The sequence below is a fragment of the Psammomys obesus genome, unplaced genomic scaffold (genome assembly GCF_907164565.1).
Source record: "Psammomys obesus unplaced genomic scaffold, mPsaObe1.curated_primary_1811, whole genome shotgun sequence".
Lineage (NCBI taxonomy): Eukaryota > Metazoa > Chordata > Mammalia > Rodentia > Muridae > Psammomys > Psammomys obesus.
This window is the reverse complement of record NW_026585504.1, coordinates 489,714-517,513: the sequence shown is the minus strand read 5'-3', so window position 1 is coordinate 517,513 and position 27,800 is coordinate 489,714. Positions and strand designations below refer to the sequence as shown.

The 27,800-nt window shown below is 47.2% G+C and overlaps 3 protein-coding genes across 8 annotated transcripts; 1 reads left to right on the top strand and 2 right to left on the bottom strand.

Moving 5' to 3' along the window:
* Window positions 1-228: 228 nt before the first annotated feature.
* Dnajc14 (DnaJ heat shock protein family (Hsp40) member C14) lies at window positions 229-12,176 on the bottom strand. Of its 2 annotated transcripts, none has more exons than XM_055602709.1 (7): window positions 12,037-12,176; window positions 10,139-11,592; window positions 4,474-4,580; window positions 3,956-4,075; window positions 1,474-1,634; window positions 1,297-1,399; window positions 229-1,152 (listed from the first exon to the last, which is right to left on the bottom strand). In XM_055602709.1, the coding sequence occupies exons 2-7, from the start codon at window positions 11,546-11,548 to the stop codon at window positions 942-944; spliced, it is 2,112 nt and encodes a 703-aa protein (XP_055458684.1). In that variant the 5' UTR covers window positions 11,549-11,592; window positions 12,037-12,176; the 3' UTR covers window positions 229-941. The 2 variants fall into 2 exon arrangements, with proteins under 2 accessions (XP_055458684.1, XP_055458611.1); XM_055602636.1 differs by having other exon boundaries at window positions 12,067-12,176.
* An 83-nt stretch (window positions 12,177-12,259) lies between these two features.
* LOC129672761 (transmembrane protein 198-like) lies at window positions 12,260-17,995 on the top strand. 3 transcript variants are annotated; one of them, XM_055602484.1, is made up of 5 exons: window positions 12,260-13,084; window positions 14,321-14,580; window positions 14,912-15,700; window positions 16,384-16,541; window positions 16,681-17,995. In XM_055602484.1, the coding sequence occupies exons 2-5, from the start codon at window positions 14,406-14,408 to the stop codon at window positions 16,816-16,818; spliced, it is 1,260 nt and encodes a 419-aa protein (XP_055458459.1). In that variant the 5' UTR covers window positions 12,260-13,084; window positions 14,321-14,405; the 3' UTR covers window positions 16,819-17,995. The 3 variants fall into 3 exon arrangements, with proteins under 3 accessions (XP_055458459.1, XP_055458396.1, XP_055458531.1); XM_055602421.1 differs by lacking the exon at window positions 12,260-13,084 and adding an exon at window positions 13,239-13,458; XM_055602556.1 differs by lacking the exon at window positions 12,260-13,084 and adding an exon at window positions 13,241-13,458 and having other exon boundaries at window positions 15,119-15,700; window positions 16,681-17,990.
* Window positions 17,996-18,026: 31 nt separating this feature from the next.
* On the bottom strand, window positions 18,027-26,223 carry Mmp19 (matrix metallopeptidase 19). Of its 3 annotated transcripts, none has more exons than XM_055602155.1 (9): window positions 25,817-26,223; window positions 25,289-25,374; window positions 22,199-22,329; window positions 21,807-22,022; window positions 21,002-21,247; window positions 20,335-20,460; window positions 19,560-19,724; window positions 19,280-19,407; window positions 18,027-19,139 (listed from the first exon to the last, which is right to left on the bottom strand). In XM_055602155.1, exons 1-9 carry the CDS (start codon window positions 25,904-25,906, stop codon window positions 18,741-18,743), a joined length of 1,587 nt encoding a protein of 528 aa, XP_055458130.1. In that variant the 5' UTR covers window positions 25,907-26,223; the 3' UTR covers window positions 18,027-18,740. The 3 variants fall into 3 exon arrangements, with proteins under 3 accessions (XP_055458130.1, XP_055458265.1, XP_055458181.1); XM_055602290.1 differs by having other exon boundaries at window positions 22,199-22,294; window positions 26,000-26,218; XM_055602206.1 differs by having other exon boundaries at window positions 26,000-26,217.
* Window positions 26,224-27,800: the final 1,577 nt, after the last annotated feature.

The following is a 27,800-nucleotide window of genomic DNA, read 5'->3' as shown; positions in this document are numbered from 1 at the left end:
ACACCTTTCACTTACAGCTAACAGCAAGTAAATAATTCTCAAATAAGGAAAAAGAGCTCCCAAGCTAGGTGTGGTAGTACATGCCTATAATCCTAGCCTACAGGAGGCAGAGGTAGAAGAATTACTCACTGCAAGCTGGAGGCCAGCCTGATCTACAAAATAAGACTCTGTCTCCAAAAGAAAACAGAAAAGAACTCCCAGCTACATGGGCAAAGAAGAGAAAGAAGATGTAAGTTGCCAGTTATATATTTATAGAAAGATAATCCCCTGGCTTTAAATAGATATGTACATACAAATATGAACAAACTTAAAAAAATACAAACCCTTGGCTCACAAGGGGGCCTCTGGGAACCCCTTTATCCTCCCCTCACCCAAGGGCACAGGGCATAAGTCTTCCTTTTAAAAATTGATTTTGGCCATCCTTGCAACAAGCCTGAAGTTAGGTTGTTTACCCAAAAAGTGAAAGTCAGAGGAAAAATTCTATTTCCACTCTGAATTCTGTATCTCCAAATTAGGACTACATGCTTTTTCTTTTAGCTAATACATCAGGGGGGTGGGGTGCTGAAATGGTTAAGAAATAAGATACACTCATTTAAAATGGGATGTGTTTCATTTGCTCTGAGAGCAAATGATAAGATAAAGGCATACAGACCCCAGAGAAATTCCCACACCTCAGGAACGTATTGTCTGGACTAAGTCCAGACCCCAAGTTCTTTGCTCTAGCCACCTCCTATTTCTTTGGTATTGTCAGAAAACAAGATTCAGTTCCTGTGTTGGGGAAGAGGGAGAATAGGTCATGGGCTTCCTCTAAGTACTGAGTGAACAATTTAAATTTTTCCCTTTTTAAAGTATTTAAAAATAAACAAGTCAAATTCCATCCTGTGCTGTACACAGCCCTTTTGACTCCCTGACATTGAATTGAGGAAGGAAAAGAAGGGGTGTCATCGTTGGAAGGGTCGCCTCACTTTCTTCCGCCGTTTAGGTTTGGCTTCTCCCTTGGGTACTGAACTGTTGGGCCTGGAGGTCGAAGTGGTCCCAGGGCCAGGGTGAGGTGCTGCAAAGAAGTTCCCATTGGACATCGGCCCTGGGGGTACTTGAAAGATCCGGCTCAAGAAATCCTGCAGGTCAGCAGGAGGGGCCTCTGGAGCAGCCCTGAGGGAGAAAAGACATAATGAAGCAGAAGATATTACAGTCAGCTACCAAAACTAAGCACACACTGGGTCAGCTCCCAAACTTCTGGAAGAAGCATCTGAAGCCGGACTGCTGAAACGGGGGGGTAACAGAAGTGCCACCTACCTCTGCCGACCACTGGTGCTGGGAACCCGAGAACCAAATGAGATGTGGTAAGGAACTCGGTGGGTATCTGGGGAGATTCCCACACGCTGACATCCAGCCCACTCTGCAAATAGAGATAATTAGCATTCATAGCAAATGAGATGAAGAAACAAGATCTTTTAGAGGTCAGAAATATACCTGTGATATCGTAGACCTTTCCATCCATCAGTGCAAAGTAGGTGATCTTGAGGCCCAACATGCTTGACTCTGCCCAAAAGTCTCCTTCCTCAGCAGGATGCAACCTATTGCACTCAGCACAGTATCTGGCACTCTTAGGTTCCCGGTCCATTTCAAACCTCCTGCAGCCGAACACAATAACTCAATACTTTCCAAATAATCACTACTGTCAAATATGGCCCAAACATTAAAAAGTTATCAGCACTCAGCCTCTCTATACTTGGCCTTCAACTCTCTTTTAGCTTGAGGGAATCATATGTAATGCTTCTACCTTAGACTCCCAAGTGCTGGGATTACAGGTATATAGTCCACACTCTGCTTTCATGTTTCTATATTTAAGCTATTTTTTTCTTTAATGCTTTATTGGGATATAACAGTTATACACAATACCTTATATTTTCACGCATATTTACAGAGTATTTTGAGCCTATGCACCTACTATTACTTTCTCTTTTCTCCCTCCCATTCCCACTGATAACCTAGAACTAATGTTCTGTTTTCATGTCCTGTCCCTTGATCGAGGGCAAGTGTGTGTGTGTGTGAGAGTGAGTGAGTGAGTGTGTGTGTGTGTGTATGATCTAATCAGTTTCATTAGGGTTGTTTACAGGGGCATTAGCACTTTACCAGCAGCTATACAACTTAAGACATTTTCTCTCATCAAACAACTATTAACTGCCTATAAATCCTCAAATAGGAAAGGCCTTGTGAACCTTTTTTAAGTTATTGCTAATTATATGATACACACACCCAAAAGCCACACTTTTGTTACAAGATTTTACAAAGGTAATTGACTAGAACTAATGTTGGCCATGGGATCTGAATATTGCAGGTTATAGCCAAGCGTTCTCTTGGGCTATCTTTAACCCTTTAACAGCCACACCTTGCCCACAGTGTGTCAACTCGCAGCCCTGTGACTGTCAGGTAACCCACTGCATGTCATCAGATCCCATCTGAGGCCTACCTTACATTCCCACCAGTGTAGCTAAGAAAATATCCTGAGGGGTTAAGAGATGGCACAGGGTTTAACAGCACTGCTGCTCTTACAAGGACAGTTTTGGTTCCCAGCACCTACATGGTGCCTCACAATCATCTGTAACTCCAGTTGTAGGGAATTTGATGCCTTTTCTTTTTTTCACTTTGTTTTTTAAATTTTATTTCTTTTATGTGTATTGAGCGTTTGTACATCTGTGTACCATGTACATGTCTGGTGCCCTTGGAGGCCAGAAAAGGACACTGGGCATCAGATCCTCTGGGATCAGAGTTTTGAATGGCTATGAGCTACCACATGGCTACTGGGAATTAAACATGGATGCCCTGGAAGGAACAAGAAGACATCTCTTAATCACCAAGACATCGCTCTAGCACTTGATGCCCTCTTTTGATCTCCTTCAGGAAAAGGTACACAGTAGTATGTACGCATACAAGGCAGGCAAACATACATCAAATAAAATTTAAAATCTAAAAATTAGGTAAATAGAAACTTCATGAAACTGTTATCATGTTTGGACACGGTTTGGGGAGATAACCTGAATCCATGTTCCCAGGCTGTGGTCACACCTGTATGGTTTTTTGAGACAGGGTTTCTTTGTATAGCCTTGGCTATCCCGGACTCACTTTGTAGACAAGGCTGACCTCAAATTCAGAGATCTACCTGCCTCTCCCTCCCTGAGTGCTGGATTACCACCAAGCCAGGCTCAGAATTAACTTATTCCCTTTGAGGTGAGACAGAATCTCACCTAGCCAAGGCTAGCCTTGAACTTGATATATATCTGTGAATGATCTTGAACCTCAGATCTCACTGCTTCCACCTCCTGAATGATGGCATTATGTCATCACACCTGGTTTATGAGGGCTGTATTTCTGCATCAGCAGTTGGAATTCTCAATCTTTTTTGCTTTTTGTTTGGGGTTTTTTGTTGTTGTTATTGTTTTGGTTTTGGTTTTTTTCTGGATTCTATGTGTTGCTCTGGCTATCCTGGAACTTGATTTGTACATCAGGCTGGCCTTGAATTCACAGTGATCCACCTGCTTCTGCCTCCTGAGTGCTGGAATCAAAGGAGTGTGGCACAGCCTCCCGGTTCATTCTGTTTTGTTTGGGTTTTTCCCCCAAAGGTTTGTTTTTATAATTTTTAAGTTATGTGTATGTGTACCTGTGAATTATGTGCATGACTGCAAATGCCCTCAGAGGCAGAGGCGTCTGGCTAGAGCTGTAATTACAGATGGTTATAAACCACCTGTTGTAGTAGCCGAAACTGGGTTCCCTGGGAAAACAGCAAATGTTCTTAACCATGGAGCCATCTCCACAGCCCTCTGAGTAAGAGGACAAAGGCAAGTCCTGGGGTCATAGTCTGTATTCCACAATCATCAGTAACACTCAAAGGAATGTCTTTGGTTACTCCATCCCTAAATTGTAGCTGTCACACTCCTATCGTCCTGTTTCATACCTGTGCTTTCCCTGGCATCGGCTACACATCATAGTGTTCATTGCCTCCTTGAGGTCATCTTGTAGCTTTGACAGAAACTCATTCACTGACCGGCTCAACTCATTCTCTGCCATTCGTTTCCTAAAAGGACAAAAACTTTGTAAGTCAGACGGTACAAAGAGAGACAGATCTGGATGCCTCAAGAGCAGTGGTTCTCAACCTTCCTAATGCTCCAAACTTTTCCTACATTTTATCATGTTGCGGTGACACCCAACCATATTACTTTTGTCGCTACTTCATAACTGTAATTTTGCTACTGTTATGTAATATGTTAATAATGTGAATATGATATGTAGGATATCTGCTATATGACTCTGTAAAAGGGTTGACTCCCAAGGGGATCATGATCCACAGGGTGAGAACCACTGCTGTAGAGGCTGCTAAGTTCCTTCTGCCTGAGAGCCTCCACCCACAAGTCCACGTCATTCTAATAAAAAATTTCTATCTACTTCACCTGAAATGTCCCATTTCAAACTCACATCTCATACTCCTTCCGCCTCTCTGGGTTGCTGACAATATCCCAAGCTGCCCGCAAAACTTTGAAGGCCTCCTCAGCCCGGGGATGATGGTTTTTATCAGGATGAACCTACCCAAAACACAGAAAACTTTCATCACAAATCCATTCAAACCCTCCCCCATTTCAGGTTGTGTGTGTGTACATATGTGCACCATGTGTGTGCCTGGTGCCCACAAAAGTCAGAAGAGGGTGTCAGATCCCCAGGAAAGGAAGTTATAGGCAGCTATGAGGCACTGTGAGTACTGGGAACAGAACTTTGGTCTTCTGCATGAGCAACAAGTGAGTATTCTTAATCTCTAATCCATCAGCCAGCCCCTTCTTTTTCTTTTAAGATTTAAGATTTTTAGGAAGTAAGAGTTGCCCCTGGGAGCTGCGCAGCATGAATGCTGGGAGATGAACCTAGGTCCTCTGCAAGCACCTGCTCCTAACTATCAATCTATCTCTCTAGCCCCTCATAGATATTCTTATATCAGAGTTCTCTTTCATTATCCTGTGGAGAATCAATAGATCTTAATGGTCAATTACTGTAGCTTTGCAGAGACAGCTGAGTTTAAATCCATGCTTTCCTTTTAAGCTGTATGTCATTGAGTATTTTTTGATTTGTTATGGATTTTGAAGAGGATTAAATAAGAATATATATGAAGAAAGAGGGAGATGGCTCAGTGCTTGCTATGCAAGCATTAGGACCTGGGTTCAAATCTGCAGACTACATAAAAGCTGGACTATAGAACAAGACTTTATAATCCTAGCATTCTTTCAATGAGATGGAAGAAAATCCTCAGAAGCCAGCTGGCCTGGCCTAAGAGGTAGAAAAAAAAAAAAAAAAAAAACAGACTCTACTTAAACAGTTGGAAGGCAAGGACCAACACCTCTGACCCACCCACCCCACCCCATATGTGTGGCCACATTTTTCCCGAGACAGGGTTTCTCTGTGTAGCCTTAGCTGTATTGGACTCACTGTAAACCATGCTGGCCTCGAACTCACAGAGATATGTCTGTCTCTGCCTCTGCCTCTCGAAGTACTGGGGTAACAGGTATGTGCCACAGCACCTGGTTATTAGCAGTCTTAATATAAAGTTTCTAATATGGCACACCTTCAAGCTCATTCTTTTCCAACTTCAACTTTTCTTATCCAAAGTTGGAAGTGGTGGTGCACTCCTACAATCCCAGCACTCTGGATGATAAGGCAACAGAATCATGAGTTCAAAGCCAGTCTCCTTTCTCTCCGCTCCCACCTCTCCCTGGCTCTTTCCCACTCCCCCTCAGGTCAGACATAAGCTCTCAGCTACTGCTCTAGCACCAGGCCTGCCTGTCTGCTGCCATGATCCCTGCCACAATGGCCATGGACTCACCCTCTGAAACTATAAGCAAGCTCCGGACTAAATGCTTCCATTTATAAGTTGCTTTGGTCATAGTATCTCTTCACAGCAAAAAGTAACTAAGAGACCCTCATATCCAAAACTTTCTACTCATCTGCCTCTCTGTTCCAGAAATAAAAGTGTGTTAAGAGCTTTTTTATATGTTTTTTTTCCTTTTTCAACCTTTTCTTCACAACAAACAATAACCTATCTTCCTACAGCATCCTGCTTGTTTCCTTCTGCACACCCAGAAGCACAGAGATGAGCTTCATCACTAATGCCAAACAAAAAGAATGCTTTTAAACTGCACACAGTCTCACACTAATATGCCTTTTAAGCACATGCCTTTCAACACTGAGGCCTAGGTTATATAAGAAAAGCCAAGAGAAATTAGCCCAGAACAAGAGAGATCTTTAGGGTAGAGATGGGCATGTAAAGGATCAGGCAAACTACTCCAGGAGAAGCTGAAAAACAAAAATGTCTGTAAGAATGATATTCCCCAAGAGAAGATGGCTGCTAAAAGACATGAAGGTGAGACAAAGGAGTTCTACTACTGTTAGTAACAATTTGAGGGAAAAGGTAACTGTTATCCACTCTAAGAATACCTCAGACCATCCACTAAGGAATGCATTTACTTCCTTGCTAAGCCTGGGGCTTACTGTACTTTTAATTGCCAAGGGAAACCTTGGGCACCCATTCCTCTTTAATCACCCCAGCCGCTAGGGTAAACTGAAAATTGTAACGTTTTAACAATCCATGCCTGCAAATTCTGTACAAGTCAGCCTCAGGTGCAACTTGATGCACATTACTTATACTCATAATGTAGTTTTACTTGTACATATAGAACCAGCAATAGCAGAGCTGGGGCCTTTAGCTCAGTTGTAGAGTACATGCCTAGAATGAGCAAGGTGTAGATGAATTTTAATTCAGAACGTGGCTACTCTGGCAAGAGATCATATCCAAAGACCTTGTAGGTCTGTGTGATCGGATGAAAAACAAACATGCCTTTAATCCAGGAGACAGAGGCAAACACCTAAGAGTTCAAGGCCAACCTGGTACAGAGTAAGTTTCAGGTAAAGAAAAGCTTAGGTCCAGGCATGATGGTACCTTTAATCCCAAACAATGAAGGTAAAGGTGTGTAGAAGGAAGAACCCATGTTTGAAAGTGAAGACATGAGTGGCAGAAACGGTGACGAAGCAGAGAAAGACTTAACAGAATAGGATACAGCCCAACTCTCAGAAGAGAGAGGACAGGAGAGTAATCAAGGGGGGAGGGTTATGGGAGAGGAAGAAGGCAGTTTTACCAGGAGAGTTCTACAGAGAGGTTGAATAAGAGAACAAACTAGACACACATAAAGTCAGATAAACCAGAGAAGAAGGAGCTAGAAGATTGGAAAAGATTGCTGGAGTTACTTTGAGGCCAAGCAGAGTAATTCTAGGGCCAAGAGAGAAGACAGTGACCTCTCCCAGGTCAGCTGGGAGAGGAGTTTGAGCCAAAACAGCTGAATTGAACCAGCCAACCCAGTGCTCAATAAGAAAAAGAAAGGGTGAGCTTATTCAGCTCAAAGTCTCAGAGGCTGAAAACATTCTAGGTCTACGTTAAGACTGTACACAGGCTAGAAGCTTCCAGGACTAGGCATGGGTTAGCAGACAGAGGCAGTAAACCTCCAAGACAACTGAAAAGTTACTTTTACAACAAGGCTCTGGTTTTGATCCCCAGCACTGCCAAGAAAAATAATAATTAAAATACTACTAATAATAATAAAAATAATATATAAATAATATATTATATTATTAAAATATTAAATATTTTATTTATTAAATATTATTAACATAATATAAATATAATAATTTCTCTCAAAATTCCCACTTATGTAGTTAACAAAAGCAATCATATCTTCATGTACATTTGTGATATGCATACCTCTCTTACGACTTACGTTTTTGTCCTTTCCTTTTATATCCTGAATCTTAAGAATTTCTGTTTTCTGTTTAGGAACTGTCGTAGGAGAGCACTTGCCTAGCATGCACAAAGCTCTGGGCTCCTTCCCCAGTAATCACTCACATGCACAACCTGAAACTCCTATACTTGGCCTACACTTGCCTTTTGAGGAGAGGCTAGTTTTCTCCATGTTTAAAAATGTCCGTTGGGGCTGGAGAGGCGGCTCCGTGGCTAAAGCACTTGGTGCTCTTACAGAAGCCCCAGGTTTGTCTGTTCCTACAAGGTGGCTCACAGTCATCTGTAACTACAGCTCCAGGGTATCCACCCTCTTCTCATCTCTTTTGGAACCAGGCTGCATGGAAGCAAACACTCACACATATAAATAAAGCTAAAAAGGTAATTTCTTCCTGACTTGTGTTGGGCTGGGACCTCTAGCTGCTTACTGAGGTCAGTGACAAGGAGGTCATCACAGAATCCCAGGGCTGTGCTGATGGCAGTGGAGACTAAAAGAAAGGACAGGAGGGCTGGAAAGAAGGCACAGAGGTTAAGAACTCTGGCTGTTCTTCCAGAGATCATGAGTTCAATTCCCAGGAACTATGTGGTGGCTCACAACCATCTATAATGAGATCTGGTGCACTCTTCTGGTGTGCAGTATACATGCTGACAGAACATTGTATACAAAATAAATAAATCTTTAAAATAAAGTCAGGAGACATCCAGAGACCTGGCAACTGCCATGCTGGGCAGCACAGGCTGGGACAGATGCACAGACACTGACAGGCCACTGACACACAGAGGCCTAGTTGCCACCACAGCCAGTGTAGCCAGAGGAGGTAACCCAGAGGCCCTCTACCACGCAGGCCCAGATCCAGGGCTTCGAGTTGGCCCACCCCTAAATCTACATCATTTGTGAACTGTTGGGGCACAACAAAGAGCTGGTCCTGCTGTTCCAAAGCTACAGGATGTTCCTAATACAGAGCAACAACAGAATAACCAGGAGTCCCAGTGAGGATACAATACTGATGGTGTCATAGTAGCCAGGGATCTCAAACCACATCAATGAACACTCACAAATGAAGAGGTGTGGACAGAGGGGTACACTGTGGGGCACGGTCCCGACCCGCGGGACTTCAACAGGGTTTCTAAAGTAGGAGAATGGAAGGAATGGGGGAAAAGGGACGAGAGACGCAGGAATGAAGGCCAAGTCTGTTCATCTGATCAAAGCTTCCTTTATTAGAAATTTTTACCCAACTTATATAGGGAGAGGGCAGGAAAGGGGGAAGGTTAATCTACTGCTGCAGGAAATAGGAAGAGTGCTTTCATGGGTTAAATATTGTACCTGCAAGATACCATAAGGATGTTCTCTTAAGATATCTTACGGATGCTCTAACAAATGGATGTCCTCACAATCTGTCACCCATGATTTAGAGTCTTAGATAACTCTTTCACTACATAGCTTTAGATCTCCACTAAATGACCTTTGCTCTCTACTTGGCTTTGTCTTCTGTAAATACCTTTGTCTCCACTAGATAGCGTTGGCTCACTAATTGACTTTGGCTTCAGTAGATACCTTTGTCTCCACTAGATAGCTTTGGCTCACTAATTGACTTTGGCTTCCATAGATAGCTTTGGCTCCCCGCAGGACACACTGTGGCACACTACAGCTTCCACAATGAGATGTTTTCTACACTTTGTTTTGTTTGTTTTGTATTTTGGAGAGGGATTTGCAAGAATGACAGGCAGATAAGAGGGGATGGGGAGATGACTGGACTGGGGTACATGATGTGAAACCCACCAAGAATCAATAAAAAGGTTTTTTTAAGATAATCTCTTTAAATACCTCCTTTACACTCATGATGCTGCACTTATAATCCCAGCCTTTCACAAGCAAAAGCAGGAGGATCACAAATTGAAGGTTAGCTGGAGCTACATAGCAATACCCTACTCCAAAACAACAAAACAAAAATTCCTTTGTTCAAGTGAGAGCAACTAAGGCACTTCACTTAGCTGTTGCACAGTGAGTGAGCTAACCCTGCCTGTTATACTATACTGACCCCCCCAAAAAAAATACCTCATGACGAAAGACTTAAAATGGGAGACAAAGTCAGATCTCCAAAGAAGTCTTTTACTCTTTCCTAAGAATGCTACCCTTAACTAGTATGCTAGCGAGTAAACCACAACACAAGGTGAAACTCTGCTGCAAAAACAACACAAAGGAATGTAATCCTTCAGCTTTAAATTGGCCTCCTCCTCAACCTTTCTGTCCACACTCCCTGAGATTGGGACAGAAAATACGGAAAAGAGAAACAAGAAGCAAAGGATACTCACCATCACTGCGAGCTGCCTATAGGCCTTCTTTAGTTCAGTATCTGATGCTGTAGCTTCAACTCCCAGCACATGAAAAGGGTTTAGTTCATCCTCAGGAACCCCAGTCATGGTCAAAAGTCGGGCCACTTCCTCTTCTGGCTGGCAGTAGCGTCCACTAGTTACAGGTGCATTACCCTGTTTATTAGTCCTCTGCTTGACCCAAGGCAACTCCAGCCAGGCCCACCGAACTAATCTTATCAGCTGCTGCCACGGCCTGCTATCTTTCAGCAAAGCCAAGCAACGATGCAAGGCTGGAGCATCCAGCCAAGAAAATAGCCATGTGGTCTTATCCCTCCAGCCTAACCGGTTACCCAGTCCCACCAAAAACCTCCAGCCCAACTGCAGACAACCCAAAAAGAGGGCTAGAGCCAGGAGTAGGAAAGCACCCACTAGCCTGAGAACACGGGTGAACAGCCCTGCCACATAGTAAAAGCTCTGACTTAGAAACTGGAACACCACATGGGCCCAGCCCCCCAATCTCCCTGCCCAGACTCCCACCCAAACTCGAAAAAGGTCCAGATCACTGACTCTCAGCCGCCTGCATGCATAAATGAGATGGCCACAAGTTTCCACATATTCTCCCACCAGTACCAGAAGTTCAATCAGCCACCAGAAGCCTGCCTGTCCAAGCTGACACAGTTCCTCCACTGCCCACAGTCCCAGGCCTCTGCGCCTATCTGTCTGACTTCGTTTTCGGCCCAGCCGATGACGACCAGGGGACCTGGGATCTCTGCGTCCACTATCCCGAGTATCCTCCTTGGTGAGAAAACGGTGCCTCTGCCTCCGGGATAGAGGTTTCTTTCCACTGGACACACGTGAAAAATCACTGGGATATTTAAGAGGTTCCTCCTCATCATATTCTTCTTCTAACTCTTCATCTTCTCCCAACACTGGAGAGGTGCAATGGTGGCAAACATTGCTGGAGGAGCCATCTCCTTCCTCAGAGTAAGTCCCTTCAGGGACTCCAGGACTTCCCTGGCAGTTACAAGCAGATGGAATGGAAAGAAAAGATGGGCTCACATCCTCCTGGTACCCAGTCTCATTCTCTCTTGAGAGTTCCTGGTCCACTCCTGACTCTTCTGAAGATGCCTCACTCTCATCAGGGTAGCCTCCTTCTCTAGGTGGTCCTGGACCCCTTGGAGGACCATGGCTTGGATCCGACCAGTGGGCTGGGTTTGGGGGCTGTGTGTACTTAGGGCCAGAGTGCTCTTTGAGGCAGCGTGTACCATTAGGAGCAGTCTCTGTCGAGTCCCTGAGTCCTGAGAATGAAAGTATTTCAGGGTCCACAGAGGGTCCTGATGTCCTGAGGGAGGCACCACCACCGTGGTGGGCTCCACACAACCCTCTTTCTCCGGGGTGCTTCTGGGCCATGACCCCGGGGCTTCCTGAGGATTTTAGGTTACAGCCATCATTGCCTGTAACAAAGGTATTAAGTTGGGAATGGTCAAGGATAGAACCAAGAGATAAAGTTAAACAATCCCAAAATTACATATTCAATGTACCCACTCCCCAGGCCGTGTTAGCTCAAATTATTTGGAGACATGCTACAACCCTAACAATAAACCTTAACTAGACTGACCACAAATCTGCTTTCACCAACTCCGACTTCAGAAACTCCCTTACCCCCGAAATCTTAATTTTTCTTTCCTCAAGAAGCTAAAAATCTTCAATCAGGGAAATGGGGGGCAGGGGGTTCCGCAAAGGGTGTGGTCGGGTGGGGGAATACTCTTAGAAAAAAAGACTGCCTGGAAGAGAGAGGCCGCGATCTGTAAGGAAAGGGTGGGGGCCGTGAAGCCCTAGAGGAAAAGCTGAGGGCCAAGCTGCGAGGTGACCCCGCGAAAGACCACCCGAGAACCCACCGGCTGGGCACCCGGGGCGAAGCGACGTACCGAACAGCGGCGGAAGCTCCTCCCCCCTCAAGCAGCTGCGCCTGAGGCCAGGGGGAGCTACGAGAGCAGCTCCCCCGGCTCCGCCTCCCGCTCGCGCTCCGCTTCCGCCTTCCGTCCCCGCCGCCGCCACCTACTTCCACTTCCGGGGTCGCCGGGGAGACGACGCGGAGGGAAGAGAAGAGCGGTTGGCCGAGGCGCTAGCTGGGGCGCCCAGCCCGGAGTCAACCGAGGAGGCGGCGCCAGAGCCCGGCCCCGCCCCTTAAAGTGCCCTCGGCCCGCGGACCACGCAGGTCGCGCCGCCGCCGAGCTGGGCGCTGCCGCCCGCGGGCTGTGTTCCTAGTCGCTGCCGAAGCCGGGCGATGGTAGTCTGCTGCTCGCAGAAAGCCGGGGCACGCAGAGGCGCCAGCGGCCCTGCGCGCCCAGAGCCTTCCCAGTCGGCTGTCCAGCCAGAGGGAGAGAACTGTGTGTCCCGGACTAGCAAGCCCCCTAACTACACGCCACACTCCTCTCCGGGACCCACCAGCTCCCACCCCGCTGGCCCGCTCCTCCTCCCCGGTGAACGCGGCGCACGGGCCGGGCCAGAGAATGCGGCTAGGGTATCCGGAGCTTGGCTCCACGGAGCTCAGAACCCAGTTGAGAGTAATAGAACCCCGCACTCATCTGCACGCTGCTTTGTATTTCATTTACGTAGCAAGCTTTGGGTCGACGCCAGCACGTGCCCCCACCCCTACGCAGATCCTAAAGGAGCCTCTCTTCTACACTCCTAAAGTCAGTGTCCCTACCAGGCCCGTCTTGCTCCACAAGTTTTTTCACCCAAGAACACCCCCAACAGCACTAGTAAGAACCCGCAACCCGGATTCCGACCACCCGGTTCTCCAGAAGACAATACTCCAATTCTCTGGGAAGTGGGAGAGACCAAGCTGCATCCGGGGGTACTTTGGGACCCCACTCGGGCTTTGAAAACGCCAAGTGGTTGATTAATCTTCTAAGCACTCAGAAACCTTCCGTCTTAATCTTGGTGGGTATTCCGAAACCCTTCATCGCTATGGTTAATGGGGGGTCCCTAACCCTGGATTAAAGAAGTAGGTAGCCTGAGTTCCCCCACACACAGGGGTAAAGATTGAGGGGGCCCGCCCCGTGATGTCATCCCCTCCCCATACACACACCCTGTCTCCTTCCTCCACACACACACCCCCACCCCCAAGCTAATTGCATTTAGCTCACAGGGTTTGGACTCCGACTTGCAGGAGTTTAGGAAGCAACGAACACAGTGGCCTTGGGGGTGCCTGCAGCCAAAGGCCACCCCTACGCCTAGGACCTCTGGGCTGGGATGAAGCTGGAGGTCTAGGGAAGCAAGTCTACCCCTTTGGCTCTCCTCAGCCCTGCAGGGTGGTGAGTAGCTAACCTTCTTAAGCTCTCCTTGTTTTGGGTCCCAGACTCTTACGCTTTTGAGAAGAGTCCCAGGAGTTCTCCATTCCAGCCTAAGACCTCAGACTCAGTATCCAAAAGACAGCTCCGCACCACCCGACTTCCGCAGTATCCCAATGCCAGCCTCTCCTCAGGGATCCTTCAGGATCAGAATTCAAATCCCATTGGCAGCCCAGGCATGGCTGGATGAGAGGGTGGGAGGAACAATTCCCATGCGTGTCTGAGGCGAGTAGCAAGTGGATTCCAGGATGTGAGAGTCTGTGGGCAAGGCGCCTGCTTACCCACTCCCCACCCCCATGTAAGCCATAGGATTTGCACTGGCTGCATTCTGCTCTCCACAACAACTACAACTACATCTTGACATGAAGCCAAGACTTCAAAAGCCTGACAGAGGCTGATGGGGTGGCTCTTAATTTCTTACTTGGAACTCTTTTAAATATCTGTTCCCTTTCTTCCTTGGTGTTTGGGCCCTCTAGCAGGAGTTTAGGAAACAAAAAGCATGGTGTCTCCTGCTGCCAATAGCCACCTGTGTGCTTAGGACCTCTGGGCTGGGATGAAGTTGGAGGTCTAGGGGAAACCATTCTATACCTTTGAGGTTGTCCTGAGACCCTAAGATGACTCATTCTCTCCTCTTCCTTCCTCACCCCACTTTATTAACCCTACCCTGTCCGACTTGGCAGGGGTTGGTATTGAGTCCCAGGGGTTGGCAGATGAGGGGAGTTGATTTTTAGTTGGAACAGGTCGGTTTGTTTTGTTTTGTTTTTAAAAGGAAATGGCAGTACAGAAGCCTCAAGATTCATGGTTTCTGCTCTCTGTTCTCTGCCAGGTTTACCAACCTCAGCCAGATAGTTATGGCTGGATGAAAGAAGCTGGCTCTAACCTTTCACTCTGTGACCATCTCCTCTTCTACCATGGAGAAAGCCTTGTTGCCCCTGACTGTAACATCTGACCCAAGGCCCTTTAATCAACAACTCCCTGAGCCTCCAGACCCAAGATGTGTCTTGGAACCTCAGGACAGCCTGGAATTGACCCCTGCCCTTGTGTGTGCCCTCTGCTGCTGCTTTGGAATCATCTATTGCTGCTTTGGTGAGGGCAGGGCCAAAGGCCTGGGGGGCAGCTGCCTAAAGGACTGTCACCAAGAATGATGCCAGCTTTCCTTCTTGTTCCTGGGCCACTTTTCCTCCTGTATCAGGAGATGCTTCAGGGCTTTCCATACTGCCTTTGCCAGCTTCTTGTCATTCTGTTTGCCCATACCCTCTGGCTTTCTAGTCTTTGCCCTTCTTTTGTCTCCTACCTCAAAATTCCATTCCCAGATTATCCTCCCCACCCAGAATCTGAATCAGTCTGTAGTGATTTCCAATGTACCATTGCTGGAGGGCTAAGACATTGTCTTGTTTGTCTTGTTTTCTCTCCACAGTGCATCCATTCTACCTCCTGATTTTTCCCCTTCCCCCCTCAGAATTTCTAAATGCCTTCCTTCTATTGCTGGGCTTATCCTTTTCTTGCCCTGTCCTTGAGGCCCCATGCCATGCTGCTCCTGGCTTCCACTACTTTTCCCCACATACCAGTACCATCCCTTTAGGACCTCTTTCCACCTCTCAATGCTGCCTACCTCCATTCCCAGGCTACCGCTGCTTCAAGGCAGTGATGTTTCTCTCCGGTCTGCTGTCAGGAGCTCTGGTGATCTTCCTGCTGTGCCATAAGGAGCGGGTGCTGGAGACCCAGTTGAGCCTGGAGGTGAGCGCAGGCATCGCACTGGGCATTGGACTCCTCTGCGGCCTGGTCACCATGCTGGTTCGCAGTGTTGGGCTTTTTCTGACTGGTCTCCTGCTAGGCCTGACCCTGGGTGCTGGGGCCTTACTGGGCACTGAACCCATCTATCAGCCACCTTCAGCCTGGGTGCCAGTCGGTGGACTGATGGGGCTGGCACTGCTGGGAGCCGTGCTCACGCTTCGGTGGCCACGTCCGTTCACAGTCCTAGGCACAGCCCTGCTCGGTGCTGCGGTGCTGGTAGCCTGTGCCGACTACTTCCTGGAAGGACTGGCGCTGGGCACTCGGCTGGGAGAACGCCTGCAGGCACTTCCAGAGTTGCTTCCTCTTTGCTGGTATAGCTGGGTCTTACTGGGGACCTGGCCAGTCTTGGGGGCTCTTGGGACACTGACCCAGTGGAAACTCATGGCTGAGGAACGTGGAATCCACACCAATGGTGAGTTAGTGCTGTGGTACAAAAGCAGCCAACCCGCCCCTACTATTATCCCTGCTTCCTACATTTGAGGGAAAGGAAAGACGGAGAGGTAACAACTGGGCAGGATTCCCATGTCAAACAGGGCAGGACTGAAGGAAAGTTAAAGCCAGACCAGCCAAAGGAAGTCAGGGTAGAATAAGAAGAAAAAATGCAGGAGATACAGGAAGGAGTTATTTAAGACTATTATGAAAGGGTAGAGGAATCGCAGAGAAGGATGGGGGAAATGTCGAAGAATTCTAGTAACTGAAGGAAAGTTGAGGCTTGAGAGACCCACAACTAGAAGGCCAGGAAGATTTCTTTCTTTCTTTCTTTCTTTCTTTCTTTCTTTCTTTCTTTCTTTCTTTCTTTCTTAATGATTTATTTATCCGTATTATATATACAGTGGTTTTTGGTTTGGTTTTTGCCTGCATATATGTCTATGTGAGGGTATCAGATCCCTGGGACCAGGAGTTACAGACAGTTGTGAGCTGCCATGGGGGTGCTGGGAGTTGAACTCTGATTCCCTGGAAGAGCAGTCAGCACTCTTAACCACTGAGCCATCTCTCCAGCCCTGCCAGGAGGATTTCTATGGAGTATGATTCTGTTTGGGGTTGGTACTCAGGGACGAAAGAGCCCCCCTTGAATCTGTACTGCCTCCTCCCCAGTGGTCTTGAGCCACCAGCGAAGGCATCTCCCGCTTCTTCGGATCCATCAGCAAGAGGCCAAGTGGCATCGGAACCCTTCTGGGGTGGGACTGTGTGAAGGCAGCTATCAGAGCCAGCTTCGCGCCAATATCCAGAGCCCTGCTCGTGTTGTGGCTCCAGTGAGTGAGAGGCTGGGGCACCATGGGGAGGTGGGCACCTTGGAAGGATGGATCAGAGGGCACCCAGTGATGGTCAGGATGAACTGGGGGCTCTGACCCAGAACCTTCTCTCTATTCTCTCTGCCCTGTCTCCACTCAGCCTTATCTCCAGAGTCTTCGTGAGTGCCAGCTGGGACCAGGCGCCCAGGCCGCAGGCCCCCCCACGATCCTGGACCTGGATTCTAACTGCAGTTCCGCTGCCCTCTTTACCACACCTTCTCACTCTGACCAGACCTGAGCCTAAACCTCCAATGATACTGATAAGTGGGCCCGAGCCCACAGAACCTTACAGATTTCCCTGCCTCTTGGACTTGGGGATAGGTTCTGTACCCAGACCAACCCTTTAGAGACAGGCAGAGAAAATTCTTAGAAAGATGAAATACCTACCTCTGTCCAGCAGTCAAGGTGCCTTGATCCCTAGAGACACTGACTCCCACCAAGGAGGTTTACCCAAAATAGCTCTTTATTAGCTCCTGTAATGCTGAGACAGAACTCTGTGTTGTCCACAGTAGACAAGCGTTCTACCAATGAACTACAGCTCACTCTCAAACACCCATTTTGTTTTCATTTGGTTTGGGGTTTTTTGTTTTGATTTGTTGTTGTTATTTGGGTTTTCTGTTGTTTTGGGTTTGTTTGTTTGTTTTTGAGACAGGGTTTCTCTGTCTATCCTGGAACTCACTCTGTAGATCAGGCTGGCCTTGAACTCACAAGAGATCAACCTGCTTCTGCCTCCCCAGTCCTGGGATTACAGATGTGCACCACCATGTAGGGAGAATGGCACAGAAGTGCTCTGATATCTCCCAGCCCCCAGGCTCCTTCTTAGGGGGTAATTGGGCTTCTGGTTAACCTTTCTCCCTGGACCCTCTATCTAGTCTTGAGTCCCCTCTACCTCCAGGGGGGAGCACCATCCTCCATGGTGATTTCCCCTCTCTCCTCAATGGGACAAGACCACAGTATCTGCCTCAGCTCCCCTCTCTCCAAGCTGGTTCCTTGCTCCCAAAGAGCATTGGCTTACATGGCTGACTCTCGCCTTTTGCTCAGAGGAGCCTGGTATTCAGGGCTATATGGTAGTCAAGTGCCTTCTGTGTCTCTCAACATAGGTAATACTAATTTCCTCCTAAAAACTAGAATTTGGGTCCAGCCACTAACCCACTCTAACACCCTCCTCTGACTTGCCTGACCAAGGTCTGCTTCCAGCTTTCCCAGATAGTATGAAGGAAGACACCTCCCTCCCCCAAGCAGAGAAAGAACAAGGAAATATGGGAATAAAATAGCATTGAAAAATCAACTGGGGAGTTAGGCCTCTACTGTTGCTGCTTTTCTTTCTTTGCTTCACAGAACAAAGCTAATCTTCCCCTCAAAGATTTGCTTTGGCACCGTTATCATAGACACTACCATATACAATGTATGCATACGTATGGTACATATGTACACAGACAGCCTCTCTCGGGAACTTGAAGTTAGCCTTTATTAAACACAAATGTACCAGAGTCTGTCAGACTCTCCACATAGTATTTCATCTAACGCAACAACCATGTAACATCGATATTAACCCTATTTTGTTGATAGAGAATCCAAGGTTTGACGAGGTTAATTAGCCTGCCAAAAGCCCCAGTCAAGAGGCTCAAGGACTCCAAACCCCTAGCTCAGTTTACTGTGTGCTGTTTTCTTGCACTTTTGTTGGAAGAACAGATATACAATAGGTATACAATAGCCCACCTGTTGCCTCCTGTTAGCTAAAGACCCAAGTGACAGCAGAGCATGGTAGCACATGCATTAAACCAGAAGAAAAAACAAAAACAAAAAAAAAAAAAAACATTAGCCAGGCATGGTGGCACATGTCTTTAATCCCAGTACTCAGGAGGCAGAAGCAGGTGAATCTGATAGCTCAGAGCCAGAGCTATGTAGAGACCCTATCAAAAAAATAAAAAAAGACCTGATTGATTGAAAATATCCCCCCACCAGAGAGTAGACGGCACACTTGAAAGAGCTAAATGACAGAGAAACGAGAACTGAAGACTGACTCAGAAGGGACACCTTCAAGGAGCACAAGAAAGTGGTGTCCAGAATTGGAATATTGGAATATTTAGGGGCATGAGGTCTACAGCTAGTGCTCATTCGGTAATACCAGCACAATCCTAAGCAGACATTAATTAGCTCTTAGGCCTCTAGCAGGGTGACATTAGCAGGGAATGAAAGGGTGGCAGAGTCTGTAGCTAAGGGGATAATATCCAAGACTGAGTCCATATTTGAGGGAGTGGTATACAAGACTGTGTCAGTGGTTGAGGGAGTAATGTCCCCAGTTAGTGAATTGGTGTCTGAAGTCTGAGGACTACAGTGCATCCAGTGTGTGACATTTTGGGGATAGCCCTTTGCCACTCGAAGCTGCTGGTTAAGACGCCAATACTGTTTGCCTTTGAAGAAGTAGACTTGGCCATCTTGCCAGCTCATAGCTGCTGAGGGGTGATCTGGCACTCCAGTAAACAATTCCTTGATTGGTTTGGGGTAGCGGCTGAAGTCAGTTCTGGCCAGCTCGTCCCATTGCCAGTATCCCGAGCCCTAATTTGGGATGGATGGGAAGAAGATAATGAGGAAAATGCTTAGGGACCCCAGAGACTGACCCAAACTTTGGAAGGTGCCCCTTGAAGGGAGGGGCTATGCCCCCTTCTCAGAAGGTGTCACCCTCTGCTGTGTTATACCTTAAAAAGGAACACCTTTTGATTAACAGGCCAATAGAGAGCTGCATCCAAGTTGGGTTCTATCCTGTTGAGTTTCATGGGAAAGCCAGGAGACATCTTGAAATCCACATAGCGCCACACCTTGTTTCCTGAGAATGGTCAAAGAAAGAGTAAGTCGCCCCTGTCATCAGATGGGACCTTTTGGTCCCCCTCTCACCCTCTCAGAAATTTCTCAATGCCTGCTCCCACTCACAGCTTTTTAACGACCAGGCCCTTGGGTGAGACCTATGTACCCACTCACCCTTGAAGAAATGAATCCGTCGTGTACGGGGAGAGTAGACAGCAGCGTCTAGGTTTCCAGGGAGCCCCTCCCAAAGGGCAGACACTTGGAACAGGGGGCCTGGCCCTGAATCTGTTACAGTCCACACATAGTCCCCCTTGAAAGCGTAGGTCTTCCCACGAGGGCCTGAGAGCAGAGTACGCCAATGAGAGGGAGATAATGACTCATGAGTATCTCAGATGGTTTCCTTACTGGCTCTTCAAAAATTCACTCAACATCAGGAGAAAAGGACAGAGAAGGAGGAGCCAGAGCTGAGCCCCTTCTTTGTTGTTGACACCCTCCAGTCAGTCAGCTGTTCCTTTGGAGACCTAGTGCTCTACTCCAGGTCGCTTTTAAAATTCTTCCAACCAGGTGCAAAGCCTTCTCCAATAGGCATCGCAGCCAATTCCATCTTGCTATGTTTCCTTGTATTTTTTGTTTTGTGTTTTTTGGTTTCTCAAGATAGGGTTTCTCTGTGTAATCCAACTCACTCTGTAGAGCAGGCTGGCCTCGAACTCAGAGAGCTGCCTGCCTCTGCCCCCACAGTGCTGGGACTAAGGTTGTGCGCCACCACTGCCCGGCTACCTAGCCCTCTTTTAATGTGGCTCGGAGTCTATACTACACATCTTGCCTGGTTACCAGCCACTTCCTGGAGTCCGACCCCAATGTTGTCGTCCAGTGTCATCCCCATTCGTCCCGGCGTTAAAGTAAGGCTGTTCCCATTGCCTGTCAACAGCCTGTTGGGGCAGGGCCTCACCCAGCATCATGGCATCCACTTCACCGCTACAGGGGTTTGGCATGGGACTGGGTTTTGTGGTCACTGGTGACACAGTGGGCGTCTCGATCTCTTCCTCCTCAGCTCTTGTCTCTGGGCTCCTCTTCCCTACAACATGAAGTAAAGCAACGTAGGGAAAGAAGTCCAAACACTTAGACTCTCCACTTGTGTGCTGTACATTCTGATCAATAGCCCCATAGAGAGAGAAAGGGGTTCTAAGATGTTTCCCTTAGTCGGCAATATCCAGGAGACACAGCTTAGTTTTGAGAAACACCAGAAAGAAGTTCCCTGGAATGTTTTCCAGGCATGGTGAACACCTTTAAGCCCAGCACTAAGGATGCAGAGGCAAGTGGATCTCTATGAGTTTGAGGCCAGCCTGGCCTACATGGCAAGCTCCAGGACAGCTGGAGCTACATAATAAATACACTGTCTCAAAACAACAACAAAAAAGAATTAGGATATGAGGAGAGAAAATCCAGGAAGGCTAATTAGACATAAAGGAGATAAAAATAGAGACCATTTTTGAAGATGAATAGCTTGAAGAATTTGGTAGAGGTAGAGAAAGAAGCCAAGCCATTTCACTCCATGAAAACTAGTACTGTCTCCTTGAGCCTAGAGAGTTATTAGCCAGAATGACTCTTATACTCACCATAGAGAGCCTGGATCCCTGCCACATCATCTGGGTGCAGCTTGAAGAAGGGCTGGTAGCCAGCATAGACAGGGGCCATGAGTGCCTGGGTATATCGGGAGTGCCCAAGCCCCAGGGCATGGCCCACTTCGTGGGCTGCAATGATGCGCAGGTTCACTCCTTGGTAGGTCCCTTCAGTCCAGAATTCATCTTTATCAAAGTGTACACTTCCAAGCTCTGGGATATCAGCATGGGCCAGGACCTTTCCTGGACAGAGGCAACGGTAAACAGTCCTGTCAGAGCCCACATCGGCAGAGAATGTCCTGCCTGGTATATACTCAAGCTGCTGCCAAGTGTGATGCCACACCTGGAATCGCAGCACTTGGAAGGTGGACACAGGAAAATCAGGAGTTCAGGGTCAGCCTCAGCTGCATAGTGGGTTCTGTGTCAGCCTGGGCTACAGGAGATGCAAGATGCACCACCACAGCTAGCTTAGGTGCTTCTCGCAGATTTCAGTCATCACTCAGAAAAGCCCAAAACAAAATCTTCACCTTCCCAGCCACTCTCTCCTCTGTGACCCAGCCCCCTCTCAGAGTGAGGTTTAAGAGAGGAAATGAAAGCCAGGCATAGGATTGAAAAAGGAGACTCAGTAAGGGCCCAGCTAGATGAGAAACAGCAGCTCCGGAGACTATTAGAAGAAAGTAAGATTACAGGGTATAGGTGGGTAAAACTGACAGCCTGAACCTTAAAGGTCCCTCAGTAACTGTTTCAAGGAGACAGTTTATTGCTGAGGTCTGCAAATTGAGAGCTAAGAACCAGTGCCTACCAGGACCATCAAAGGTGTTGGAGCAGTATGGGCTTTGGCGGCCATGGAAAGAGAGTCGGATGTCAGCCCAACCAGCTTTCACCTCCCGGAAGGTCAGTGGTGCCACACTGCTCCAATACTTAAAGGCCTGATGCAGGGCTGCCCGGGCTCTGGAGGGTGAGAGGGTGGAGGGCAGGTTCAAGATGCGGAATGTCAGGTGCTTCTTTCTCCAGTGGCCTGGTTAAGGGACCAGAAAGTTAGAAACACGACCAGGAGAGCTGCCCAGGGTGAGAGTACTCAATACTCTCTTTAGCAGCTGGCTTAGCAAGTACTAAACACTTCAGGCTGTCCCAAAGCCCCTCATACTCAGAGCCAGGCTGCTCTTTCCTCCTCTTCCCAGGCTCAATTCTCACCCAGAAGCAAAAATTTCAGTGTCTTCTTGTTGAAGGGATCCTCCAAACCGCAACGAGGCTGCTTCATACGGGCCCTTGTGGCCTCATCCATCTGACCTGAAATTGGCAGTTCATTTGCTTCCTGGAAAGCTCTAGAAAGAGAGAGGTTGGTCTACAAGGGCAGGGGGATAATCTTTCACCTCAAAGGCTGACGCTGACGAGGACACTCCAGTCTCTAATGCTCACAACTGGGGCTTTGTCGCCTTATCTGTAGAAATAGCGACACTCCAACTTTATCTCTCCATTTTCAGGAGAAGCCCTGAAATGTAGCCCTCCTCCCCTCCTTCCACACTTTCTAGTTTTCTGATGTAGTGAGCACCTCGCTCCACTCCCTGGCCGTGGTCTGGAGAGTGTCCCTGCACAACTGCTTGGCTACCCACGTCAGCCTGCTGAACTCACCTCCCAGCCTGCACTGGGACAACTCCACCCCAAAGCTTTGCACGTGGCATTACCTCCTTTAGCTGAGAAGGACAGAGCCTCCAGAGGAAGGCTCTGGGCCATGGCAGATCCATTGGGTGTGTTTCCTGTTTTATTTGTGTATCTTTTGGGATAGCCCAGGCTGGCCTCAAACTCACTTTGTAACACAAGCTGGCCTCAAATTCATGGCTCAGTTTCCTGAGCACAGGGATTAAAGATGTGAGCCACCATGCCTATCTATTTGTGTTTGTTTTTATTTTTAAGATGGTTTATTTTTATTTTATGTGTATGAGTGTTTTCCCTGTGTGTATGTAACTGTATTCTGTGTGCATTGCCTACAGAGTCAAGAAAAACAATTGGATCCCCCAGAACTGGAGTCATACATGGTTATGAGCTGCCATGTGGGTACTGGGAACCAAACCCGGGTCCTCTACAGGAGCAGCCAGATGCTCCTGACCTCTGACCTCTGGACCATTGCCCTAGCCTTGACTTGCTTTGGTTTAGAGACAAGGACTGGCTAGATGTGCATGGCAGCACGTTCAAGGGTAAGGCAAGAAGATTTAGGAGGTCAAGGTGATCCTCACTACATAGGGGGTTCAATACCAGCCTGGGCTACATGGACCCTGTCTCAAAAATCAAAATGGGGAGCTGGAGAGATGGCTCAGCAGTTATGAGAATCTTTGCTCACAGATGACCTGGATCTGGTTCTTACTTTGTGCATGGTGGTTCACAACACCCTTAGCTCCAGGTACAGGCCTGCTGCCCTCTGAGCGGCTGGGCGCCGGTGTGCATGTGGTGCGCATGCATTTGTGCACAAAGTAAGACCCTTACAATCAAAATAGGCCAGTGAGATGGCTCAGAGGGTAAGACTGACTGCCAAGCCTGACTACATAAACTCAGTCCCTGGACCCACACAGTAGAAAGAGAAACTGACTCCCACAACTTCTCTGATCTCCACATGTGCATCATGGCATGTGCACACACACCCACATACATATATGAAAAAATAAATGTAATTTTAAAAAACTTAAAAACAGGAAATCCTAGCTGGGCATGGTGGCACATGCCTATAATCCCAGCACTCTAGAAGGCAGAGGTAAGCAAATAGCTATGGTTTAGAGGCCAGCCTGGTCTACAGATCGAGTTTCAGGATACACAGAGAAACCCTACCTCTAAAAATAAAAAAAAAAAAAAAACAAAAAACAAGAAACCTTTATTAAACTAAGTGGGTTACAAAGAAAATAGAACGGTCTTGTTGAGAAGATTCAGGAGGATCGGAAAAGGGAATGAGAGAGTGTAGTAGAGACAAAATGACACGTTTATACATATATATGAAATTACCAACATTAAAAAAATTAATGACACAGGCATTAGCCCATCATGGTGGCTCATGCCTATAATTAATTATAGCATAAGTTATAGCATAGTAAAGGCTGAAGCAACAAGATTGCCAGGAGTTCCAGGCCAGTCTAAGCTACAGTGTGAGAATCAAAAAGCAGGGTTGGAGAGATGGCTCAGTGGTTAAGAACACTGGCTGCTCTTTCAGAGGTCCTGACTTCAATTCCCAGCAACTGCATGGTGGCTTCCATATCTGTAAGGAATCTGATTCCCTCTTCTGGAGTGCATGAAGGAAGAGCACTCCCATACATAAAATAAATAACCTAATTAAAAAATAAAAACAAAAATAAAAAATAAAAACCAAGAATATCAGAAAGTAATAATATAAGTTTAAAAATAAGGACAAATACTCATTTTGTGGTTCAAGCTAGCCTCTAACTCTTTTGTTAATGTTTTCATTCTTAGCTGGGCAGTGGTGGCACAACCTTGGTCCCAGAACTACGAAAGCAAATACAGGTAGATCTCTAAGTCCGGTCAGCCTGGTCTACAGAATGAGAAACCCTTTTTTTTTGGGGGGGGGTGTAGATCTTCATTCTTTTGTATGTTTCTGTATAAGTAAATGTTGCTTACATAGTTCAGGTGCTCAAGAAAGCCAGAAGAGGGCCTGAGATCCTTGGGCACTTCGTGGTGTTGGTGCTAGTCTCTGGAAGAGCAGCACGTGCTCTTAACCACTGAGCTATCTTCTCTGCTTCTCCCTCTTTTAAGCAGTATCTTACTTAGCTGTCCTGGAACTCAGTATGTAGCCCAGGCTGCCTTCAAACTCACAGAGATCCACCTGCCTCTGCCTCCTGAGTGCTGGGATCCTGGGCATAGACAATCATACTTGACTAGTCTCCAAGTTTTTTGTTTTGTTTTGGTTTGTTTTTTTGTTTTTGTTTTTGTTTTTGTTTTTTCAAGACAAGTTTTCTCTGTGTAGCCTTGGCTGTCCTGGACTCAATTTGTAGACCAGGCTGCCTCGAACTTATGGAGATCCACCTGCCTCTGCCTCCTGAGTGCTGGGATTAAAGGCATGTGCCACCATCCTGGTCTCCAACTGTTAATGCTTGTCTCTGCCACCCCAGTCCTGAAATCACAGCTGTGTGCCACCAGGTCTGACCTGTATGCTCCTCACCCTGAGTGAGATCACCATCCTACAGATCCCTGCTGTGGGTTAGGGTCACCTGGGGGTGGGCCTAGGGAGAGAAAAGAACTTGAGACCTTAGCTATGAAATGTAGCCTGTAACCTTAGAGCCTCACCTTAGAGCCTCTGTGATATCTTCCAGCCTGAAGTCATCAGCTCCTTCTAGAGGTTTCTGTAGATACGCATACTGAGACAGGTAACTCTATAATAACATGGAGATTGAAAGAAGGTTAGTCTCAGGGTAAAGCCTCCAAGTGACCTAAAAAAAATACTGGGTGTGGTCGTGCAGGCCTTTGGTCCCAGCACTCAGAGGCAGAAGCAGGCAAATCTCTATGAGGTCAAAACCAGGTCTACATAGCAAGTTCTAGGTCAGGCAGAACTAAATAGTGAAACCTTGTCTCAAACAAACAATCCAAGTAGCCTAACAGGCCCATCAGGAGGGAAGGGGACCTATATGGCACGACTGTATGCCCAAGTGAGGGGCCTCAGAGGGAAGAAGGAAAAGAGCAGGAGGTAGGCAACATAGATCAGGAGGCAAAGCAAATAGGGACAGGCAGGTAGGTTGTAGGAAAACCTAGAAAAGGCTGGCATGGGAACCCCTGCCATTCCCATGGTCTAAGCCCTCCTCTGCCCAGGGGACTCACCAAGACTGCCTCCTTCTCTGTAGGCCCCAGAGCCCGGCCTGAGATTGCCATGGGAAGTAAGAGGCACAGCCACAGCCACTGCCAGTCCATGGTCCCAGCGCACGAGAGCTTCAGAGGCGCCTGACCCCTCTGACTGGGACTGCTGGGAGGCAGGAGGAGCAGGGCTAGGCAGGGGACTCTTACCTCCAAGTCTTCACTGCCGGCCCTGGTCCTCTTTAGAGACCTTCAACTGTGGAGAAAAGGGGGATGGGGCAGCGGGAGGTGACTCATCTCAAAGAGATGTCGCAACTCACCATTAACTCCTGCCCTACTAAAGAGCAGAAATCAGAAAGTCCCCAGCACCCCCTCCCCCTCTCCAGAGCCCTCTGCCGGAGACAAGATGACTTTCAGTGGTGCTCTGGGGTCTGCCTCCTGACAGGCCTACAGCCAGAATCCCTCAGGAGAGGAGGATAGGACCAGAGCTGCCCCCTAGAGCTGGATATTCCTGCTCCTCGGGGATCCCAAACCAATAAATGCCCATTTGCTCCTGACAAGGATAAGAGTAAAGAGACAGGAGGCAGCATGAGTTTCCACGTGAAGGGATCAAAGATGAGATCGGCTTCTTTTCTTTTTTTTTTTTTTTTTTAAAGATTTATTTATTTATTATGTACACAATATTCTGTCTGCATGTACACCTGCACGCCAGAAGAGGGCACCAGATCTCATTACAGATGGTTGTGAGCCACCATGTGGTTGCTGGGAATTGAACTCAGGACCTGTGGAAGAACAGACAGTGCTCTTAACTTCTGAGCCATCTCTCCAGCCCGATCTGCTTCTTTTCTGTTGTCTTTGTTGTTGCTGCTGTTGTGAGCCAGCATCTCTCTGAGTTCTTGGCTATCCTGAAACTCCCTGTGTAGAACAGGCTAGCCTAGACCTCACAGAGCCACCATGCCCAACTTTGAGGTCTTTTTCTTTGGAACAAAGATCAAGTTGGGAGTTTAAGTCAGAATCTAGCCATTGCAGGCTGTCTTTAAGCTCTAGATCAAGGCTTCTTAAACATTTTAAATAAACAAACGTGTTTGTTTTTACAAAAATAATTGTCTTCACTGATGTTTTATCAGTGTATCTTCAGTCTTTTTCAGAGTTGTTGGATTTTTTCTTCTGTGTATATGGTGTTTGGCCTGCAAATATGTCATGTAGCATGAATGCTATGCCCACAGGGGCCAGAAGAGGCAAGGGATCACCCAGGAACTGGAGTCACCTAGGTTGTGAGCCACCCTGTGAATTCTGGGAAGTGAGCCCAGGTCCTGTGGAAGAGCAATCCACACCCTTAACCATGTTCTCCAACTTGGTGTGTTTTGTTTTTTGAGACAGTCCTAAGTATCCCAAGATGAACTGTTACAAAGCTCAGAATAACCTTGAACTCCTGATCTTACCACCTCTACTACCCAAGGGCGAGGAGTACCAGTTTGTGGATGCTGGACATCTAACCCTCACTTCACGCATGTTCGGTGAGCACTCTGTTAATCTGTAACATCCAGCCCCTTGACCAATGTTGTTTTATAACAGTCAATATTGAGAGCACTACTTTGTATAAATACATAATACAAAATGGCAAAATGTTTAGGATCCTTTTAGAAATTGTTAAAAGTTATGTCTTAGTCTCAAGTCAAAAATCATTCACTTGCTTTATGAAATTCATGTGAGCATCTCAGGCAGCAAGTTTTATTTTTACTTTCATCTTATTTACTTAATTACTTACTTTTTGGTTTGTTTGTTTGTTTGTTTGTTTGTTTGTTTTGAGACAATAGCTTATGTAGCCCAGACTGGATTGGAACTTACTCCATAGTCCAGACTGACCCCGAACCCCTGATTCTCCTGCCTCTACTTCCCAAGTGCTGGGATAACAGACATGTACCTATCTCTCAAACAGCAATTTTTTTTTTCAAGACAGGGTCTTGCTGTAGCTCTGTCTATTCTGGAACTTGCAATGAAGACCAGGCTG